Source organism: Lepisma saccharinum, chromosome 2 (genome assembly GCF_977018435.1).
Source record: "Lepisma saccharinum chromosome 2, izLepSacc3.1, whole genome shotgun sequence".
Classification (NCBI taxonomy): Eukaryota; Metazoa; Arthropoda; class Insecta; order Zygentoma; family Lepismatidae; genus Lepisma; species Lepisma saccharinum.
Window position 1 is genome coordinate 199,550,583 of NC_139230.1, and position 23,734 is coordinate 199,574,316.

Sequence of the window (23,734 nt, forward strand, 5' to 3'; positions counted from 1 at the left end):
AAAACTAAATCATCACTCAAAACTTTGCTTTTCAGTTGGTCTATGCAGTTTATTTCTGTTTTAATAAACCACTCCAATATCCGGTACTGCTGAAATATTCACTTTAAAGAGAGACCTTTGATCTCTTCGGCCCTCGAACCGAACTAGCACTACACTGAGGCCCCGGAAATTTTGCTGTCGTCAATGTCTTCATTTTCGAATCACTATATCTTATAAAGCAATCAGAGGACGCTGACTGATCTGATCACCAACGACTGTATGAATTGTCACACTTACCTCTGAAATCTCATTAACCGATTCTTTGTACAGATCAACCGAAAAATTGAATCCGCGTATTTATATCCTCATTATATTCTAGAACGTTCCGCAGATAAAACGATTCGTTAATATCGCCAGTAGTTGACTCCTTCTCTCCTTCAAGAACGTACCCCCTCTCTCCTTCCAGAAATTAGAAGTTACAACCACAGTATACGTGCAATATTATCAACAACAGGGTTATAGAACATTCTCCGTCTTGCCTCGATAATTGTCTATCTCCTTAAATCATCGTCACATTATTCAAAAAGCCAAAAACCTGATTTTATCTAGTGTAAAATAAAAAAAATCCTGGGGGGGCTCGAGCCACCTCAACCCCAGCTTGGATACGTGCTATTAACAATAACAGGGTTATAGAACATTCTCCATCTTGTCTCGATAATTATTTCTCCCAAATTATCATCACATTATTCAAGAAGAAAAAATCCTAGTTTTATCTAGTGTAAACAGAAAAAAATCCTGAAGGGGGGCTCGAGCCTCCCGATTTCCACCTTGGATACGTGCTATTGACAATAATAGGGTTATAGAACACTCTCCGTTTTGTCTCGATAATTATTTCTCTCAGATTTATAAATTTATTATCTTCACATTATTCAAGACGCCAAAAATCTAATTTTATCTAGAGTAAATTGAAAAATTTCCTGAGGGAGGGGGGGGGCTCGAGCCATTAACTATAACAGGGGTATAAAACATGCTCCATCTTGCCTCGACAATTATTTCTCTCCTTACATTATTTTCACATTATTTAAGAAGCCAAAAACCTAATTTTATCTAACGTAAACTGAAAAATTTCCTGGGTAAAGGGTCTAGCCCCCTGTGCCCCATCTTGGATACGTGCTATTATCAATAACAGGGTTACGGAACATTCTCCGTCTTGCCTTGATAATTATTTCTCTCCTTAAATTATTGTCACATCATTTTATTTCACACCACAAGAAATCAAAAACCTCTTTTTATCTAGTGTAAACCTAAAACTTTCAGGGGGGGGGCTCGAGCCCCCTAAGCCCCCCTCTGGATACGTGCCTGCCCCCTGTGGTTGCAGCACTGTTTATGAGTCTCTCTTCATCAATTTCACATCATCACTCATTGTTGCGATTAGCTACAAGTGGCAAAATGCAACGCTAAGTAACAAAAATCAAATATCCACTCCATCTCTCTACCACATGAATCACTATTATCAAAAGGTAGACTTGGGAAACAACAATTTAAGCAGTTCAAAGTTCATAGCAACACAGGAGGGATTATGGCGCAGGTTGCGCCATCGAGATTTTTTGGGGGGAATTTTCCCCTTCAAATAATATAAAATTCAACATTTATGTATTTTTCCAAAATATATGTAAAAATTGTACACCTTAAATGCACCATATTTAATCCATTAGATGAAGAAAAGAAAGTGTTCAAGGGTATTATCGAATGGGTGGGGGGAGAAATATCCAACTCTTACATATAAGGTCTTAATTGACACATGGGTTCTGGGGGGATTCTGAATTAAACGTTGGAGGGGGGCAGTATCCAATTATAGAGTATGGCGGGTATTTTAGTTAGAGGGGATTGAGTATTATATTGAGGGGGTATCCAATTCTTATATATTACTATTGTCTTATACTGTTGCGGAAATTCTGGTGTGGAGACTGAGAATTATTTTTTTTGGAGGAGGCAATATCCACTCTTCAATATCAACAGTAAGTCTAAAATTGGCATGGAAATTTTTGTGGGAGGATTGAGTATTAAATTTAAGGTGGAGATAGGAAGCTCTTGATAAAGTGTTAAATTTTAGATTGTCAAGAAATTTCTGTAGTGGAGAGAGAGTTCGAACATTAAATATCAGAGACTGTATTCAGCGATATGGTATCCACATGTTTTCGACCCGGAACGTGCCAAAAGAGAAGCTGGAAAATACTAAATATCTCGGGATCCTAAGAAAGTATTGACACCCCTTTAAATTAATATTCTTGAAAGCCTGCAAGGAAATGGGTGTAAAAAAATTTCTTGCACGCTTCGCTTGCAATGATGTGTTGATATTCTTGATGTTAATTAATAACATCACTTCTTAAGATATAATGCTTTGGTTAGTATACTTCTTAATTTAAAGCAGGTGCATCATTTGGAACAAAAATATATCAAATCCACATTTCTAACCTCATGTCACAGGAAAATTTTACTTTACCAAGTTACATTTGCACTGAAGATAAAATCCACTTAATTATTGTTATGAGTTACTAAAATATATTTACCCCAAGAAAATGTGGGCAAGGGGGGGGGGGGTAGTATGAGTTCTTTGAAAGAAAACCCGTATTATGTTATTGCTCTGAGCTTAAGAATTTCTAGCTAGGTTTCTGTGATGTCTCGCAAAACAGAATCGGTCATGCGGCTGGAGTATGTTATTTGGTTTGCCAAGGTTGAATTTTCTATCTTTATCTTAAGTTGAGGAACAACTTGTGTTAAGTACTCAAATTGTGAGTTTTATAAACCCACTCACAAACACTATTTATATGCATATTTACATAATTTAATTTACTACATTTAACCAATCAATGTGCTAACTTTGTTTTTTCAAAAATCTAACAATAAAAAAATATGGACAGTTTAACATGGTATTTCATTCAAATAAACATAATTTATTATGTATTCAACAAAAATATTTTGTGGGGATTATGATGAACAATTTCAGGAGCAGTCTTGAGTGATGGACACCCCTGTTTAAGGAGATAAACTGTATTCAGTAAAGCTGAGAGAAAAGTTACTTTCGGTAGACACGCTGTTGTATTAACTACTCTGTGGGGATTACGATATGTGGTTTGAGGGCATGAATGATATGATTTTTGGGGTGGGGGGAGACACATGATATGATTTGGGGGAGACACATGATATGATTTGGGGGAGACGCATGACATGATTTTGGGGAGATTGCGCCATTGGCCTTGGGGGGCATGGGCATCCCTGTAGCAACAGATCCAAGAAAAACATCCATCCAAACACATTAGGCACCTTTAATACAAGACTACTCAAAATGTCACAACTGTTCTAGATACTGAAAATTACGAAATAATTTCCCGAAGTCTGAATCTGGACGGGAATTTTTCCTCCCAATCCTGATAAGACATTATACAGAATCCCATACACCCTAATAAATCACAAAATCAATAAGTGTCTTTGTCATGTTCCTAGAGTAACACATGATATAATTGTAAAGATTAGTGAGAATTCCAGGTAGAAATGTGTTCTGTATTTTTCATAGGGGGGCAAAGCAGGCTCTCAGGGGAAGGCAGTTGCCTCCCCTCTAGCTACGGGCCTGGTGCACAGGTATAATGAACTTAGTTTTCTGATGAAGGTTAATTTGTTGTATTGTTGTATTGTTGTACAGAATACTAACATCTTAACATCTATAACCATTGACTATATGGCGTACGCTTTTAGAAGGAACATGAGTTCAGCCAATATGCAGCCAGTGCTATTGTGCTGTTGTCAAACTAACTGCTAGCGGAAGGAAGACACACAGAATTCGCTGTGTCCAATATTCAGCTTTTTTACATATAATGCATGCACATTATATTTGAGTACAGTGAAATGATATAGTGAATATTTGTACACAGGATTATACTAATATCATATCACTGCAGCATATAAGAGAAACTCATACCTGGAAGATGTTTGAAGGTATTTATTGTAGAGAAACTGCAAGGTTATCATTAGAGCTCGGAAGTTGAAGACCTATAAATTGCCAAAAAAAGACCTATAAAAAGACCTAAAAATATAAAAAAAGGACCTTAAAACGGAAAAAAGGACGTATAAATGTGATCCAAATTCATGAATAACTTCACTTTTAATTACATATTTAATGTATATGGTCGTATACACCGTGCTGAAAGCTTCAAAACAAGAGAGAGTTGCTACTTACAGTGCGACCTTCCAGACAAGTTACGGTTAAAGGACCTTATACCGTACCTGCTTCAGTCGTCCAAAAATGTTTTTCTCTAATTTCAGGGATGGTTCAAATATATATATATATATATATATATATATATATATATATATATATATATATATATTTATATTTATTTATTTATTTGGTCTAGGAATTAATTCATGCAGTTATTACGCACACATTGAAGCTGTAGTTCAAACACAAAATACATAAATACCTTAAGAAAAATATTGTCCATCGCGAGCCACCACTTTCGCCCATCTGTCAGGCAAGTTACGGATTCCGTGGCGAAAGAAGTCCTCATCCTTTGAAGCGATCCAGTCAGAGACCCATTTTTCGATATCTTCTGAAGAAGTGAACTGCTGTCCAATCAAATCGTTATTCATGCAATCGAACAAGGAGTAGTCCGAAGGAGCAACGTCTGGTGAATACGGCGGGTGGGGTAAAACTTCCCATCTGACATTTTCTAAATAGGTTTTGACTGGTTTTGCGACATGTGGGCGAGCGTTATCATGTTGAAAAATAAGTTTATCATGTCTGTTCTCCCATTCTGGTCGTTTCCTGGCCAGAGCTTGCTTCAAACGCATTAATTGTCGTCGATAACGTTCTCCATTAATAGTTTCACCCGGTTGCAGCAGCTCATAGTACACCACACCTTTCATATCCCACCATATGCACAGCATAACCTTTGCACAGTGAATATCTCGTTTCGGTTGTGATGGACCTGGTTCACCTGGCTTCACCCAGGCCTTTTTTCGTTTCGGGTTCTCGTAATGGATCCCCTTCTCATCGCCAGTAACAATGCGATGTAAAAACCCCTTTTTCTGTCTTTGAAGCAGCAATTCGCAAATGGTTTTTCGTCTTTCAACGTCTCTGTCTTTCAATTCATGTGGAACCCAATGTGACATCTTTTGAATCATTCCCATGGCTTTGAGGCGTTTGGAAACTGTTGTTTGATCAACGCCTAATGCTTCTGCAAGTTCTTCCTGCGTTTGACACGAATCCTGATCGAGCAATGCTCTCAATTCTTCGTCTTCAAATTTTTTTGGCTGTCCAGGTCGCTCTTGGTCCTCCAGGCCGAAATCACCATTTCTAAACCGTGCAAACCACTTCTAAACCGTGCAAACCACTTCTGACACGTTCGCTTAGCTAGCGCATGGTCACCATACACTTCCACCAAAATACGATGACTTTCAGTAGCACTTTTCTGCATGTTAAAGTAATGAAGCAGAACACCCCGCAAAAACACTTTATCTGGCACGAACTGCGCCATGTTCAGTTGACTACAAAATGCTGTTGTTGACGCGTCAATCAACTGCCCTATACTACGAACGATGTGCGCTGACAGGAGTTTTCAACGCATGTGTGGATACACGGAACTGTGGGATGATACGCTCGTTACGCCCTCTCTTGTCCAGGCGCACGAATTAATTCCTAGACCAAATATATAATTACTTTACTACAGAAAGGATGTTTAAGAGGTGAAGAGGTGATGGTGATGATCTGATGATGATTCGAATTTAGAATGGGCAGTAAAAACGTAGTCGAAAGAAGGTGAAGTTGCAAAAAAAAGCCATTAAGACATAAAAAAAGGCTAAAAAAGGACCAGTGAGCCAAAAAACGCTGAAAAAGGCAAAAAAGGACACATAAAACTCACCTTTTTCTGGTCTACAATAACCCAAAATGAACATATATTATGTTGGGCCCAGTCTTCGGACACTAGGAAAAAAAAGATTTTTTCAGAGCCCTAGTTATCATCATCGCTCTAATTTCTGTTTTCTAGCATGTTTCCCAGGAGATTTGAATAAGGGTTCTGTGGTAGATATTTTACCCTATAGGCAACACTCTATGCACACCTACACCACACGCTTTATCTGTAAGTTCTCGACTCTGAGAAAACACTATTTCAGCATGCACTTCTTCCAACGCCAATTCCTTGAAGTAAGAATACACTTTAAAATTAAGATTTCTGTCTTGTGAACATATTATTTTACCCTTGTTGCCTGTACTACTGGTGCTAGGTTTCGAGAGTGACATTATTAAATAACACTCACGGAACACAAACTATTGCACAAAAATCGAACATAAGGGCTGTATGACACCAGGGGTCCTGAGATTGAATCCAGACTCGGGCATGGGTGTTTGTAATTGTCCCTTCATCAATTTCATCATATCATCACTCGTTTGGCGATTAGCCAAAACTGGCAGAAAAACAAGTAAAACAAATCAAATCAATCAATTAATCAATAGGGGCTGTATTGAATCCTCTCACAACTGTTCTTCATGGTGTATGAGTAAAATAATTGACACCGCTCTTGCTACGAAAACGTTGAACTCAAACTCTCAGACTTGCAATTTTCGTGAACGACAGTGAAGGGTCATTTTATACATTCAGCCAAATTTAACACCCATAGCTTTCCCAAGATACAACTCAGCGGCCTCAACACAGTAGCAACGAAAAAGGCAGACAGAACACGGAAGGAAAACGAAAAGGTCATTGTGTGTGTCGAGACGTGCTGTTTCCAGTGTTTCTTCAAGAAGCGATAACTCCGGCTGTAGGGACTTGCACAGTCAGGTTGAAAATGCCGTGCCCCATCTTATGATAAACCTTAATGTGGCAAGTTTTATGAAAACTTCTTGTGCACAAGAAAAATACAGAACACGGTGTTTAATTTGTCTGCTGCAGTCTCCTAACTGTGTGGCCTAGCCTGATATCGCTTCTAAAAACGTACGCCGTATAGTATTGATGTTGGTTGATAAGGGCATCAACATCAGAACTGGTATTGGTTCAAAGCGATATAATCAGCTCATTTGATTCTTCATTCAAAACTATGCATATCAGTGGTTCTCATTTTTAGCGAGACCTCAGCCTGGAAATGTTCTTTTTAAGGCGATGCCCCAAATCCTAGCAATTTTACTGAGAAATAACTTCCTATTTCTTTTTTAAACTTTACACAGTAATTACTATGTATCCTTGATATTAAATATTAATAAATAAATTAATGACATGATCATGATGAGTTATAATTAGATTATGTCTAGGTTTGTCGACAAATATAATATTAGGTTTAAATTATTTGGCAACCACTGGATGTAATGAACTTGTGTAGTTCCCTCAGGCTAACATCATTAATTAATTTCGCAAGTGGAAATTTTCATTGGCATGTTGCATTTTGAACAATGAAAAATTTCAAGTAATACTAATTAGGAAATTGATGAGTGTATTATTATACTTGGAAAACTGATAACTATATTATTAATTTGATTTCAATGATGATGGTTGGAGAAAAACTGTATTCAGAAAATATTTATGCATTCTAACCTATCAATTCTGTCAGCTGAACAGGGAAAGTGGCAGAAGGACATAAACTTGTTGACAAAACACTTATCACATTCACATGCCAAACATTTATACATGCAAAGTATGTATTTCTTGCATTTATTAATGAGAAGTTCTTCACAAATGAAAATGCCAAATTTTTTGGAGAAACTCTGATATGTATGACATGATTATTTGAAATCCAATTCCAGTATAAATTATAGGGATGGGGCAGATTAATCTGTACGTTATCAGTATTGGCCAATTGGCATATCAGTGTATCGGTAAAATTACTGATCCTATATATATATATATATATATATATATATCTTATAATTTAGTTCAAAATTCTGCCATTTTGTTACAATTTTTATGGATAATCTCCATGCCCTACTTTTTAAGAAAGTAAATGTCTAAATATGCAACTTCTTTTGCACTGCAGTCACCTCAAAACATGCATTTATTAAGGAGGTTAGTGATCCATTCAGGTTCTGCAGGGATTATTTGGAATTTTATATTTGTCGATTGATTTGCTTTATTTTACTTTGCTTTTGTGCCACTTTGACTAATTTGCGAAAATGGGGATCAGTGATGATATGATGAATGGACACTCGCAAACATCCATGCCCAGGCCGGGATTCGAACCCAGGACCCCTGGCGTCATAACACGATGTGCTAACCACACTGCCATGGAGGCCAGCGGAATTTTATATTGGATCGGTGGAATATTGGTTATCAGTATCGGTAAATTTTATATCGGAACTTCATCGGCATCAGCCAAAATTTCATGTCGGCCAATCCCTAATAAATTTTAAGTGAAAGAAGCATTATATACAGGCTGCATTCAGTGCCTTCAGTCCCTGAAAGGTAGTTGGTTAGTGCATTGTATTTGTAGTAAAATCGCAGGCCTCACATAGGTTTGATCCATGCCACCAGCAAAAAGAAATACAAGGGTCGTTCAAGGTTGACCGGGACTTTTATTTCTGCAGAGGAAATAGGTAGCAGAAGAAACACCAAACCAAGTCAGTTTTTCAAAGTATTCTCCGTGCGCGCTGAGGCACCGTTGCCATCGTTCTGGCAGCTCCTGAATTCCTTTGGCGTAGAAAGAACTTGGTTGTTGTCGTAGCCACTGGAGGACGTCGCTCCGCAGTGCTTAGTCTGTCGTGAATTTCTTCCCTCCCAGATGGTCTTTAAAGGGGTGCAAACAAATGATAATCACTGGGGGCTAAATCCGGACTGTAGGGGGGATGGGGCAGAACTTCCCAGCGCATGTCGGCCAGAGTTGTTGTTGTCACATTGGCCGTGTGAGGGCGGGCATTGTCATGGAGAAGAATGACATTTCCAGACAACATCCCAGGTCTTTTCTTGCGAATGGACTTCTTTACAGCACCACTCAACAATGTGGAGTAATACTGGGCATTAATCGTGCTCCCTTTGTCCAGAAAATCCACATGGATAACGCCCTTCATGTCCCAGAAGACACTTGCCATGATCTTTCCAGCGGACGGCTGCGTTTTGCTTTTCTTGGGGGGCGGGGAACCTTTATGCCGCTACTCCATGCTGCGTCTTTTGGTCTCTGGGGTTGAATTGTGCAACCATGTTTCATCACATGTGATGATGGATTGCAACAATTCATCACCTTCTGCTCGAAACCGATTCAGAAGCTGTTCACAGACCATCCTGCGTGTCCACTTCTGATTGAATGTCAGCTGGCGGGGAACCCACCTTGCACAGATTTTGCGGAAGCATAAGTGGTCGTGAATGATTGTCTCAACACTCCCGACACTGATATTCACCTCGGCAGCAATATCCCGCACTGTTACTCGCCGGTTCTCAAGACTCATTTGCTCAACACGTGCGATATTCACTGGTGTGACTGCAGTTGGGCGAATGTGTCCATGCGCTTCATTTGTCACCAGCTCCCGTCCTTCGCGAAACTGCTCACACCATTCGTACACTCTTGTCCGCGACATCGTTTGTTCACCATACTGTGCTTGCAATCGTCTGAAAATCTCAGCTGGTTTCACTTTCTCCTTCACGAGAAATTTGATTACACACCGCTGCTCCACAGCCACAGACACACTGCTTGCCGCTATGTTCGCTGCAACTGCTGCGCATGCGCGAAATACGTCATGCTGGGCGCTAGTTACTTGCGAAGGAATACATTACGTCACCCGCACGTTTCATCATGATCCGGCTATTCATCGATTTTTTACGTACGAAAATTCCGGTCAACCTTGTATGACCCTTGTATGTTTATCTGAAGGTGAGAGAAAAGGTGCTCTAGTTCAATGCACTAAACAATGGATAACGTCCAATTAACGTTGGGTAAATGTAGATATATTTTGATGTTTCAAATATTGTGCCATCTACTATAACACAATGTAGATAAAGAACACTTCACGACACTATTTAGTGCATGTTCTTTTAAATGCATATTATGTATTGTGTTTTTCATTGTAACTGCATATTCATTGTATACGTGTATATATTTCAGTTGAGGGAGAGTTTGAGCTACGTTTGAATATAATTCTTCAAGGAAAAGTGCTCAGTGAAGTGCCATTTCAAAGTGAAGTCAATATTTCAATATTAGACTACAAAGATTTACAGCTTTCATGTACAACTGTCAACAATAGTACAAATGCCATTTCCATAGGTTGGGTAAAGGATGGTATTTATCTTGGTGTAACTGATGATGTGATTAACATCAGTTCTGTTGTAGATCCAGTAAAATACATTGCAAATAACGAAAGTAAGCAAGGAACATATTGGTGTGAAGGTTGGAAACATGATACTTCAAGAACCACCAAGTCCAACAAAGTGTCGGTATATTTTAAAGAAGTTTTCAATGCTATCGCAGTAGTGTACAAGAATTTTACCAATTTGGAAGGCAAGGATTTCACCATTCTGAGTGGATACCCTAATATTACAAATATTAAAAGAATTTTGGAAACACAACAGAGGGAATTATGTTCAACAACATACGATATATCGTGGAACAATGGATTTAAAAGATATTACCATCATGGAAATAATATTATAGGTCAATATAATTTTTATATATCTATGGACAAATATAAACTGGTAAGTAACTTTTACATTATACACAAATAAGTATTTTATTTTCTGATCTAATTTTCATTACAAATAGTGCACTAATGTTTTTTAAATACTTGACTGACTGAGTTGGTGTTTTAAGTCCACTTTATGCACAGTAAGGCTAATCCGGACTGGACCTACAGTTTAAAGTGCTTCCACTGGATATCGAACCTGGGACCCTTTGATTACAAGGCGATGACACAACCACTGCGCTATCAGGGAGACCCTCAAATACTTGAAAAGTACAGGATGCTCAGACCAAAGTAGGCCAGTCTATTCATATGCTAATCTTGTGATGGTTTTTCCCTTCCTCCCCTCTCCCAAAGCCTTCCCCTACCCCGTCTATGTTCAGGTTATACACCTAAACAGGCGCCATGGAAGAATGTAATCAATCTAATAAATAAATATTCTACAAGCAATGCATGACATGATGGATCTCTTTTAGGCTGAACACCCTGTATAACTTTTAGGCTGTTATTTGCAGAAAATTGGTTTCACTTGGGAAGAAAATATTTTAAAGTAGCAAGTTAATTAATAACATGATGAGGAAGTGTGTATTACTCACTATTGAATACAAAATAAATATGTAAAATACTATTAAAACTTTTCAAACTTACGTGAGTCAGTATATGTTAATCTGGACGACGTTTCGGAGGTAAATACTTCCTCCTTCTTCATGTCTAACTAGATATCTAGACACCAGACACGGTGTCATGTGAAATAGTGTTGAAAAGGAATATGATTAAAGGAATCGGTAAAAAACACTTAAAAATCTTAGTTATTAAAATTGAAATACTCATATTCAAAACTAAAAGACTAAAAACCAGGTACCCACATGGCAGCTGAGGAACTCCCATCCAGCGGTAAGGTGAAGCATGTGGGCAATGATCTACACATGCAGAGTTGGAGATTACCTCCTCCCCCACGGGACTGATTCCCCTCAACCGCATCACCAATCCAATGAGAATTCGTGTTCTTCCCCTACGTCGACACAGTTATTTTGTGTGTTGTGTTGGCTAATTCGGCTGAACTCTTCAGTGGACAATGTATATTTTACAGCTTCAACTAACAGATATAAAGTTTCTAACCGATTGCTTGAAAAAAAAACAACAAAAAAAACTGACAAACCCATTCTCGTGCCAAAAAGGACACCACCACCACATTGGTCGTGCTGAGCAGATGCTACAAAAGCCCTCTTGTGAAGCTATAAAGAAATAAAAAATTCACTTTTTGAAATTTCGGAGGACAAAGAAGATTCAGGACAATCACGTGTTACTGCTCTAAGTTTGCATACCAAAATGTCAAAGATGGAAACGAGGCTCTACAGAGGATTTGGGATGAAATCCGCACCCTACCACCATTGCCCCCAAATACCATCCTTGCCACCATCGACGTCACTTCCCTCTACACCAACGTACCTCACTCCCATGTCCTCCACTCCATTCTACCTCAATAGCAGACCCAAACCTCACAACCCCAGCACCAACTTCCTGACCCACCTAGCCCACCTTGTCCTCACTTGTAACAACTTCACATTTGAAAACCAAAATTTCCTACAGATCCGAGGTACAGCCATGGCTACCAGAATGGCCCCATCCTATGCAAACCTCTTCATGGGCAAACTTGAGCAAGCGTTTTTGGCTACCCAACCCCTCCTCTGGCTCCGCTTCATCGACGACATCTTCATGCTCTGGACACATGGAGAACCATCCCTGTCAGCTTTCCTGGACCAACTTAACCACTTCCGTTCCCTAAAATTCACCTGGACGCACTCCCCCAACCAGATCACCTTCCTGGATGTGACATCGAGGGGGGACACCTGACTACCTCCATCCACATAAAACCCACCAACCACATGCAATACCTACACTTCTCCAGCTCCCACCCGTTCCACACCAAAAAAGCCATTCCATTCTCTCTGGCCCTCAGGGGACAGTGCCTGAACACTTCACCCACCTCCCGCCAGAATTATAACCTCCGCCTACACCAGGCCCTGGTCAATCGTGGATATCCCTCCATCCTGGTCACCAAGCAAATATCGCAAGCTGCCTCACACACCACTACCACCAAGAAACCTGCTGCCACCAACCCACCTGCACTCATCACCCAATATCATCCCCACCTCAACAAAATCAGGCACACACTGCACTCTCTTCTCCCAATTCTCCACAGTGATCCTGAAACCAAAAACACATTTCCCGACAAACCCAGAGTGGTTTTCAAATGCCTCCCCCCCCCACCTCCAAAACATCCTGGTCCACAACACTCCTTCACCACACATCCAACACCCCCCTGCCCATAAATGCAACCGCCCCAGGTGCAAGATCTGCCCCATCCTCATTACCTCTCACACCCTCCAGGTGCACACGGCCACTGGCAAATTTACCCTCCATCCCAAAAGGACCTGCCATGCCTCAAACCTTATCTACATCCTCACATGCAACATCTGTGGTGATTTTTACCTGGCGGAAACATCAACGGCCCTCAACCTCCGCATCAATAACCACCGCTCCTCCACCCACAACCTCTGGACTTCACTGTTGCCGTCCACACCAACCACCACAACATCAGTTTCAACGACTGGTTCCGGGTAGCGATCACCCATCTCCTACCCCAACCAGCAAACACCTCTGTTCGCAAAAGATGGGAGAGGGCCTATATATCGGCCACGAGTGCAACCACTCCACCTGGCCTGAACAAGGCCACCCAGTAATGCCCATCCCTCAACCACCTTCCCTCCCAAGCCATCCCATCCCTCCCGCCCTCCAAACTCATCCTACACACTCACAGTTTACGACGAGCCTGGTGATGAAAAAGTGTTGTTTTTTTTTCGTTCTACGCACTGCTTCTTCTTTGATGGGGACCTGGCAACTCTGCAGGGCCCCAACTTCCGGTTCCGTCTTTTTCTCCTCACACCGATGATGCTATGAAGTTAGCGAAAATTTTGAATTTTTCTACTGTCCGGTGAGTGTTTCCTTTTACCTTCTTTGATTTTTACTTAGCCCTTTTGGCCCTCCTTGCTTTTATCCAATATATATATAAATGGATGTATGTGTGTGTGTGTGTGTGGGTGTATGTGTGAGTGTGTATATTTGTTTGTTCCAGCATAACTCTCAAATGCATGGAGCGATTTCAACCAAACTTTGTACGTGTATCACTTGCAACCTGGAAAGAAATACTGTAGGGGAAGGCACCCCTCGCACCTCTAGGGGTGAGAAGGGGTGACATGTAAAAATAATCGAGAACCACCGATAATTAAATTCTGCACAAACAGACATTTATGATTCTATGCAATCCGCACAACGATAGTGTTTCTTGGGTTGTCTAACATTCAGGCTGTGTTGCGAATGGAATCCATAGTGGGGGGGTGAGAGGGAGTGAATAATAAAATGCCACAAATTACCTAGATTAGTGTCGAATCCATAGTTTTCGGAGTCGCTAAGCTAATTCACGATCACATTTAAAATTAGTTACATTTTACACTATAGTTAGAATTCATTATTTCCTATCTAATACAAGATTGGGTAAATAAATACCCAGGCAACACCGGGTAATCAGCTAATGAAGAGATAGATAATTGCAGCAGTTGAAAACTTAGTAGAAACATATAACAATGACTTAGACAATCAATTGGGAAATGAACTGATTCAGTTCAAGGCTTTTTACCACGAGTTTCAAAAAGATGAGGAGGAAAATGAAAAAGTCATTAGTCAGGATAGGTGGATATATAAAGTCCTCCTAGAAAAAAAAGAAGTCAAAGATTGTTTTCGTGATATCAAGGTCGTTCTAAGAATGTACCTGTCACTTATGGTCACAAACAGCAGTGGAGAAAGGTAATTTTCAAAATTGAAGTTGATCAAAAACAGGCTTCGAACCTCCATGTTAGAAGACAGGCTCAATGTTTTGGCTTTGCTCAGCATTGAAAGTGATATTTTAAGACAACTAAGTTATGAAGATATTATAAGTAGTTTCATTAGTATGAAGTGTAGGCGCAAACAAATTAGCCACTAAGATTATTTGACACTTTCATTTTAAGTCTGATTGTTTGGGAAAGTACTGTATTTGAATTAAATATAAGAAAAATTTGCTTGTTTGTTACATTAATTTTTTTTTTATCTTGCATTTGCCTAACATGTTTACTTAAAATTACAATATGTTATTTTTAAAATTAAAATATTAATTTCAATTGAAATATTTTTTTCAAAAAAATTCCCCTCTGCAGGGCCCGCACCACAGGTTCAGACTAGGGGTCTAGAGATCCTAAATACGGCCCTGATGGAGCATAGTGTTCTTCACAAATGGCAACGATGCCCTGCAGTGGCGTAACGTTATAGTATGCCCCAGAGGCGTGGCGTGCATGTAGCCGCTGTTACCGCAGGTAACACCAAAATATAAAGAATTGAAGAACCCGTCTTAAAATATTATTACGTACATAAACTGGTAATATTGTCGTAAAGTAAACATTGCAAACTGCCATTTTTTCTGACACCGGCAAAAGCGAAGAGGAGGACTGATCCGGTACCCTCCACAGGCAACATGAGGAAGGACCCTGAGCCCACGCAAGGAAGACTTCGCGTTGCGGCAAAGACTGTTATGGCGGGAGGAGGAGGCGGGCTGTTTAGCCGGCGCAGTTGCCGGTGATGCTTACAGGAAACATACCAGTGTTGCCATATTCAATTGACAGAAAAGAGCTAAGTCGCCTAATCGGGTCTATCTTACTCTGAAGGTGTCCAGTCACACTGGGGAACGATGGCGCAGTGTTAGTAGCGTCGCCGCCTTATAATCAAGGGATTCCGGTTTCGATACCCGGTGGAGGCACAAGTGGTGCGGATCCAACTTTAAACTGTCCCGATTAGCATTACTGTTCATGAAGTGGACTTAAATCGCCAAATCAAAATTTAAAAAAATCAAATCACACTGGGGCAAAAGCAAACTACCAAGTGATATTTTGTATTTACATTAAATATCAGCGATTATGAAAGTCCTCTTTGTCCTTCTTCGACATCATGGGCGAGAAGGAGAGGAGAGGGATGGGTATGGTCAAGGGGTCCGCTGTCCTTCTAAAAATGTCAACCTAAAATTCTATATTTCACACATATAATATTATTTCGGTTACAGGAATTTGTGATAATTGTTGATAATACTGATTGACATTGACATACGTTGACGCAGGAATGCAATAATTTGGGATTGAAGCAATGTTTTTGAGGTGGTAGAACTGTTTTTGGGTGAAAACAATACTTACAAGCATCATTTCCCGATTGTTATCTTAGCACGCTCTGAAGTGTCAGGTGTCGCAGGTTCGAATCCTCAGCAAGAAATGGTTATTTCAATGTTCGTTGTTATTATTTTACTTACATAATTATAAAAATTAATAATTACATACACAAAGAAATAATAATTTTATTTCAATAATTCACCACGCATCGTCATCGTCACGATTATCCTATAAAGCGAAAGCCTTAAAGGTAGCAAAGGACGTAAAATATACGAAATGGTAGTGGTGTCAGAAATGAGATTTCAGTGGATTTAGCGAAACATGGGAGTGGGAGTAGTTAGGAAACAGATGAAGACTACATCTACTCTACATACGTCTTATTTGAAACGAAAAGTTTCGCGATTTGGGCAAATCTGGTTTCAAAAGAACTAAGATGGCAACATTAGTAGAACGGGACTTCTTGCAGGTTCCGAAGGAAATATTGGGGAAGGGCAGATGCTGAGAGGGGAGGGGGCAAGGAGGGTGCTTCACGTGTTACAAAAGTAAACAACGGTTTGTGGGAGGGACTGTGCAGTGGGAGTTTTGTGACTGGTGTCTTTCGTCTTTATGTTGTTTTCGGGCATTGTCAATTAATTTATGAAGCTTGCTCCGAGTTCCGAGGTGGCGGGTTCATCCTATCTGGACAGTGTGTGTAATCGTGCGATAGAAGATATTTTGAAGCAATCTTTCGGTTCGTTATTTTGCAGAAAAAATCGAAATTGTGGCGAAAGGGAGGCCAAAGCCTATTTTGAACGATTTAAAAACCAAGTCGTCTGCTGGATATGACCGACATTTCAATGTTTCGTGGTATAACGACTATCCGTGGTTATGTGGATGTGTGCAGTTGTCTAAACTCTTTTGTTGGCCATGTACTCTATTTTCGGGTGAAAAAAAAAACGTGTCGAATTCAGATGTGGATAACATGGACCATGACGCACCCAAAAATTCAAATTCAAATGAAAAACTTCTCTTTATGACAGCATCATAGAAGTTTTTTGATTTGATTTGATTGATTTTGCTTCGCTTGTGCCACTTTTGGCTAATTTGCGAAGATGGGGATGAGTGATGATATGATTAAATTGATGAATAGACATCACAAACGCCCATGCCCAAGCTAGGTTTCGAACCCGGGATCCCAGCATCATATAACTATTTTCAAAGTCGGATTGATCTGCTCTATAAGTAGCCTTCGATGTTTCTGTAAGTATCAAATTACGTATTATTATGTCAACAACCAATGTTTGCGATTTCACTTTAGTCCTTATGTCAACATTTTTTTTCTGATTAATAACTTTACCAAAATCTAGTATTGAATTGCATACGTACCAGATTAATATTATATGAACTACTTGGAAGACATTGGGGGGAGGGGGCATGAGGTGGGGAGGCGCCCAAGTCTCCCTTAAATGTCCTACTGATAACCGGTAACACTTTTAAAAATCCACGCCACGCCACTGGTATGCCCGTACGCCCGGCGTTCCCCGATTTAAAATTTCAAAAATGCGTAAATGCTGTAAATATAAAGTAAAACTTGACTAATTTCACGTGTTTGACCTTCATGGCATTATAATAGCTATTTTTTGCGATCCGCTTGCAACACTCCACTAACAACACTCGTTCTAGCATTTTTTCAATCTCTTTCCTGGCCAGACGCCGGGCAGGTTCGACGTAAAGGACTCTCTATGCCTTTGCTGCCTTTCTGGAGGGAAAGCTTGGATCTCTACAGCACACCGCAAATGCTCTCTCGTACGCCAGTGTACGGAGCAGAGGGCTACGCTACGTGATTGGTTCATGTGACCCTTTCTGCCTTCTGAAGCAGACGACAGCGGTAGAATTCCTACCCGGTTCTTCACGCTCATGCCACTCGTGATATGTGATGCTACAAAACGCAATATTGACTGACGTAACTTGACCAAACTCAAATATACCACTTCTTAATGCCACTACATTGTATAATTTATCGCACGAACAGCGATGTGCATTAAAAACTAAAAGATCAACACAGTTTTTGTCAAATAAGTTCGTGAAGTCCTCGTGGTAGAAGTTCAGCCTGTGGCTGCTCTACCACTTAACCCGCAAAACCATTATTTTTTTAAATTATTATTAGTTTTTGGTTATTATCTAACTGCTTAATATTGTGTCAATGGAAATGTTTAGCATTCATTTGAAAACTCTTAACATCGAATGGTCTCTGGACAAATTTTTAAAATGTTCATCAGAATTCTCAAGACGAAATAAACAGCGGTCTGAATTACTAATCGGTACTGTTACGTTAGTAGAGTGTATGATAGTTGGATCATCTGCCCACCTCCGTGTCAGAGTGTTTTGCACAGCGAGCCAAGACGACAGAGGTCCCTGGTTCGAATCCCGGCGTGAGTACGGGTGTTCTTTGTGAGTGTCCCTTCTTCAATATCATCACTCATATTCATATTCGCGATTAACCAAAAGTGGTAGGAAAGCGAAGTAAAATAAACCAAATCAATCAGTAGTTGGATCCTCCACAACAATGACGTCTACAGATGTGCAGGTGCTTGTGATTCAGGTAGGTTTTATAATGATTGCATCATACCAAAAGGTTTAAAACACCAGAGTTCAAAACATTTGTTGCAAAGTGAGACATCTCATTTTCTAGCTAAAACATGCATGGATGATGTTTTATTGAAAACCCAGCTGACTTCAGGCAAATAAACAATACCTGTGGCGACCAATACCATAAGTAAATTATTAAGCAAAAAAGGGCCGACCCTTCCTTCGGACTTGGAGTTCCCACCTGAAATGCCCATGCAATGCCACTGATGCCCTGACTTCAATACAAAAGGGTAGTAAGGGAACATTACACAACTGTCACAGATTTTTTATTCATATTTAAAATAGAACTGAAAAATTGTAGAATTGTGAGTCTCAAGTTCTGAGCAGTATGACAAAAAGTCATTGTAATATAATTAAGCCTTGTTTCCATATTAAAACCAATAAGTTGCTGACCAAGGCAGTTTATTAAGATAAAAACACTTAACACATAACGTTTCGACCCTGTATCAGGGTCTTCCTCAGACGAAGAACTAAACTAAAAATCTTTGATTAGTTTAGTTTAGTTCTTTGTCTGAGGAAGACCCTGATACAGGGTCGAAACGTTATGTGTTAAGTGTTTTTATCTTAATAAACTGCCTTGGTCAGCAACTTATTGGTTTTAAAGTGTCATTGGTATGTACAGAGCATCCTCAGGTTGATAATTTACCTGGTGGGGCACATAGAGGTTCGGATCCCACTTTAAGGTCCAGTCCTGATTAGCCTTACTGTGCACAAAGTGAACTTAAAAAACACCAATTCAATCAATCAATCAGGTTGATAATTATTGTTAAGTAGACATTCTAATCTGCCCACCATAAGGGGGGGGGGAGACCTTATGATTGGGGGGGGGGGGTAAAAGCCTTCATGAAAGTTCAGTCAGGAAAGAAAAACCTAATTCTATCTCAGTATCTCACTGTTTTAGTTTCATTGCATTGATATATATGTATGTATGTATGTGTCTGTGTCTGTGTGTGTGTGTGTGTGTGTGTGTGTCTGTGTGTGTGTGTATAATGCAGAAACATAGAGGACCATAACAAATAAATAAATTGTCTGAAACGTGCCGCGCTCCTTTTCCTCCAAACAATTGTTTAAGACAAAACTGTTTGGCATCAAGAGTCTGAAGTACTTAGTAACAATGCATGACAGAAAACAGCAAAATTGCGAGCGAAGAGAGCAAGAAAATTTTACGAAATGTATTTTTATATGTATAAAATTTTATAGCGATTGGGGCAGTTGCCCCTTTGTGCCCCCTGTAGGTGCTCTTGTCTTGGCCGTCTGGAAGAAATAATACAAAGAAAGACATGAAAACTAATTTCATCTTGAGTATCCTTTTGTCCTTCTACTCTTTGATTCTACTAGTCTTTATTTCTTTGCCCCCCTAGAATTGATTTCCATCCAAGATTGGGGATGGGGAATTCCCAGTGCCCCCTGTGGTTGTGCCACTGCACCCCTTCCCCCGTAGTTGCTTTGAACTTTAATCGGCTTGAAAATACTTGATTTTCTTTAAGAGTATAATATCGTTTAATACCGGCGATAAGATTCCTCTACACTAAATTTCTAGGTGAAAGTACAATTATGTAGGGACATGGACATCTGGAAGGGGGGGCAAGGATGGCCACGCCCCCCCTTAGAAATCGAATGTCAACCTAAACGTATACTCTATGTGATCAGAAGTATCCGGACACCCACCTGAAAATAAAGTACAAGTTTGGGCAACCCTCTATCGGGAACACTGGTAGTCAATACGGTGTTGGCCCACCCTTAGCCTTGATGACAGTGTTCACTCTCACACGCATACTTTCAATCAGGTGCCGGAAAGTTTCCTGAGGAATGGCAGCCCATTCCTCGCAGAGCACCAAAATGAGAAGAGGTATTGATGTGGATCGGTGTGGTCTAGATCTAAGTCGGCATTCCAAAACATCCCAGAGATGTTCTATGGGATTCAAATCAGAACTCTGTGCAAGACAGTCCATTAGTGGGACGTTGTTGTCGTCAAACCACTCCCCCACAAGCCCTGCAGTATGGATGGGTGCTCGGTCGTGTTGAAAGACACAATGGTCATCCCCGAACTGGTCTTCGACGGTAGGCAGCATGAAAGCTGTTAAAATGTCAACGTAAGCTTGTGCCGTGACATTGCCATGTAAATCAACAAGGGGGCCAAGCATCCTCCAGGAGAAACCTGACCACACTGTAACCCCGCCACCTCCGAATTTCACTGTCGGCACTATACAGGCTGGTAGATGTCATTCACCAGGCATTCGCCACACCCACACCTTACCATCGGATCGCCACATTGTGTACTGTGATTCATCACTCCACACAACGGTTTTCCACTGTTCTATGGTCCAGTTTCGACGCTCCTTGCACCACACCAGGCGGCTTTTAGCATTTGTCTGTGTGATATTTGACTTATGGGTAGCTGCTCGGCCATGGAAACCAAGTTACCGCACCTTACACCAGACAGTCATGGTGTTTGGAGTAGATCCTGATGCAGTTCGGAATTCCTGTGTGATGGTGGCGATGGATGATTGACGATAATGCTGTACGACCCTCTTCAAAACTAGATGGTCTCTGGAGGTCAACATGGCAGGTTGGCCATCAAGCGTTTGGGTTATACACATCCCTTCACTATAAAATCGGAAACAGTGGACAGAGGGATGTTTAGGAGGGTGGAAATCTCACACACAGACTTCCTACACAAGTGGCACCCAAGCAACTGACCACTTTGAAAGTCTGTGGGTTCCTCAGACCATCCCATACTACTGTCTCACACTGTCTGCAGACTACTGAGTTTGCTGATTATGTGTTCCACGCGGTAGATGGCAGCACTGTGGCGCCCTCTATGATGAACACATGTTTCGCGGTGTGTCCGGATACTTTTGATCACATAGAGTATATTTCACACGTATAATTTGATTGCACTTATTGTAATTTACATTAATGCGATAATTTCAAATTTAAGTGGTGTTTTTTGAGGGTCAACACTATTATTGGGGTAATATGTCCCATGGAAAAATACCTTCCTTTTCCCTCTGTGGATGTCCATGATGGGGGGGGGGGGGGCAAATGCCTCCCGTGCACATGCCTATGCTGTCCACATTGTTTCTATCACAAGATCGACATATCTCCAATTCTAATCCTTAGCAGTAAGGTGGAGTTACATATCTACAATTTACTGACTTTTTAAGAGTCAGGCCTCCCCGATGGCATAGTGGATGGATGCCTTGTAATCAAGGGGTCCCAGGTTAGATACCCAGTGGAGGCACATAGTGGTTTGGATCCCATTTTAAACTGTAGATCCAGTCCCGATTAGCCTTACAGTGAAGTTTGAAATTTAAACATTGCAGTTTTAACATTTTCATTGAACTCTCCTTAGCTATTAAATTAAGTAAAACAGCCAAAAATCTGGGCGTAATGTTTAATCAGCATCTCTCATGGTCAGATTACATAAATTTAACTAGTAAAAGAGCCTTCGCTATATTACACGCTCTTGTTCGGCTTAAACATTTTCTACCCGTTAGCATTAAAATCAAACTAGTGCAAACACTTGTATTTCCACACTTTGATTACTGCGATTCTGTCTATTCCGAACTACCAGATGATCTCGTTCAACGTCTTCGAGTACAAAACAACTGCGTCCGCTTATTTTTGATCTGAAATATAGGGACCATTTATCAGTTTTCTTTACAAAGCTAAATTGGCTCAAATTAATTGACAGGCGAAAGGTACACAACCTCACCCTTCTCTATAGGGCAATCAGTTCAAAGGAACCGCTTATCTCTCTAGCAGATTCTCAATGCTTTCCGAATCTCACAGCCTTGACACCAGATTGCGAGGGAGAACTCAACTAGTCATCCCCCTTCATAACTCAAAATTTTTATTCAAAATCTTTCACCATTTCCACTTCTCGTCTTTGGAACTCGCTGCCCCTCAAATCAGGAACTCATCTTCAGCATATGTCTTTAAGACACAATTAAGATATTTTTTATTGGGCACAAATAGTTAGCACATTATATTTAAGTGATAAATTGAATACAGTTAAGCGCAGAAAAACACTGAAAACCCTTATTCACCTTAATATTTCAAATCCCTGACTACTGTCATGAATTACTGATTGTGTGTGTGTGTGTTTTGTTGTATGCTCATGAGTATAGGTTAGGTTTTTATTCCCGTATGTATTTTTTTCTTATCCTTTTTTTTTTGTATTTTTTTATTTTCTTTATTTTAATATATACCTTTCTATGTAATGGTTTAAATGTTGTTTTCTAATTTTCATATTATCAAATTTCGATGTAAACATGGTTAAGTGGTAGAAAAGGCTACAAAGCCTTAACTTCGCCATGATAAACAAGATGCAATAAATAAATAAATAACATATCTATATATTATGTATTCAATTCCATTCTAAGCCACACAAGTTTCACTTAACAAGCCAAATTCCAACATTGTTTACCTTAATTTTAAAGTTCAGCTATGTCATTACATTGAGTACTATTGTACAAGGTTCACCCATAAAAAACAGAACTTTTTTTTCTTTTTTAGGAAAGAAAACAAGTAATTACCTTCAAATGACTTGATCACCTTCAAAATAATCACCAGAAGAGGCAATACACTTTGACCAGCATTTGTACAGGTCTTGGAAACACTGTTGATAGTCATGACAGTAATTGTTCGCAAAATACGCATAACATTTAATTTAATGTCTGCAATGTTGTCAAATCTTTGCCCTTTCATATCCATCTTAAGCTTGGGAAAAAGGAAAAAACAGCAAGTGATAAATCCGGAGAATATGGAGGGTGATTGATCACTTCACTGAATGCTTAGCAAGGTATTGTTGTACAGACAATGTGGTATGAGGCCGAGCATTATCTTGTAACAGAAACCATTGACCAGAATCACAAGAGGACCTTCCTAACCCACTTCATCCTGTTTCTGAGTCGACCAAGCACTTCCTTGTAATACCACTGATTGTTTGGTTTTCAGGGACAAATTCCTGGTGGATCAATCCTTGGGAACTTTCTCCACATTGTCATCATTCTTTGACGTTGAAGTGCATCCTGATCTTGGTTGATCCTCGACACTTTCACATCTTTGAAAAGATTGTACCAGTCATGGACCTGGTTTCTTTATAATGCTGCATCACCATACACTGCCCGTATCATCTGTAACACCCAATTTGTAACAAAACTTTATGCTGTAAAGTTGTTCCATCTTAGTGCACGTATTTTGTATGCTGCCTGCACACGACCTG

At 40.0% G+C, this 23,734-nt stretch overlaps 1 protein-coding gene across 1 annotated transcript in view; it reads left to right on the forward strand.

Annotated features, from left to right (window-relative positions):
• Window positions 1-23,526, forward strand: part of LOC145983826 (uncharacterized) — a 53,861-nt gene extending 30,335 nt beyond the window's left edge. Inside the window, exons 4-5 of the mRNA XM_083116872.1 lie at window positions 10,057-10,643; window positions 23,467-23,526. Of these exons, the coding sequence (XP_082972998.1) occupies window positions 10,057-10,643; window positions 23,467-23,526 (647 nt within the window). The remainder of the gene's footprint in view (window positions 1-10,056; window positions 10,644-23,466) is intronic.
• Window positions 23,527-23,734: the final 208 nt, after the last annotated feature.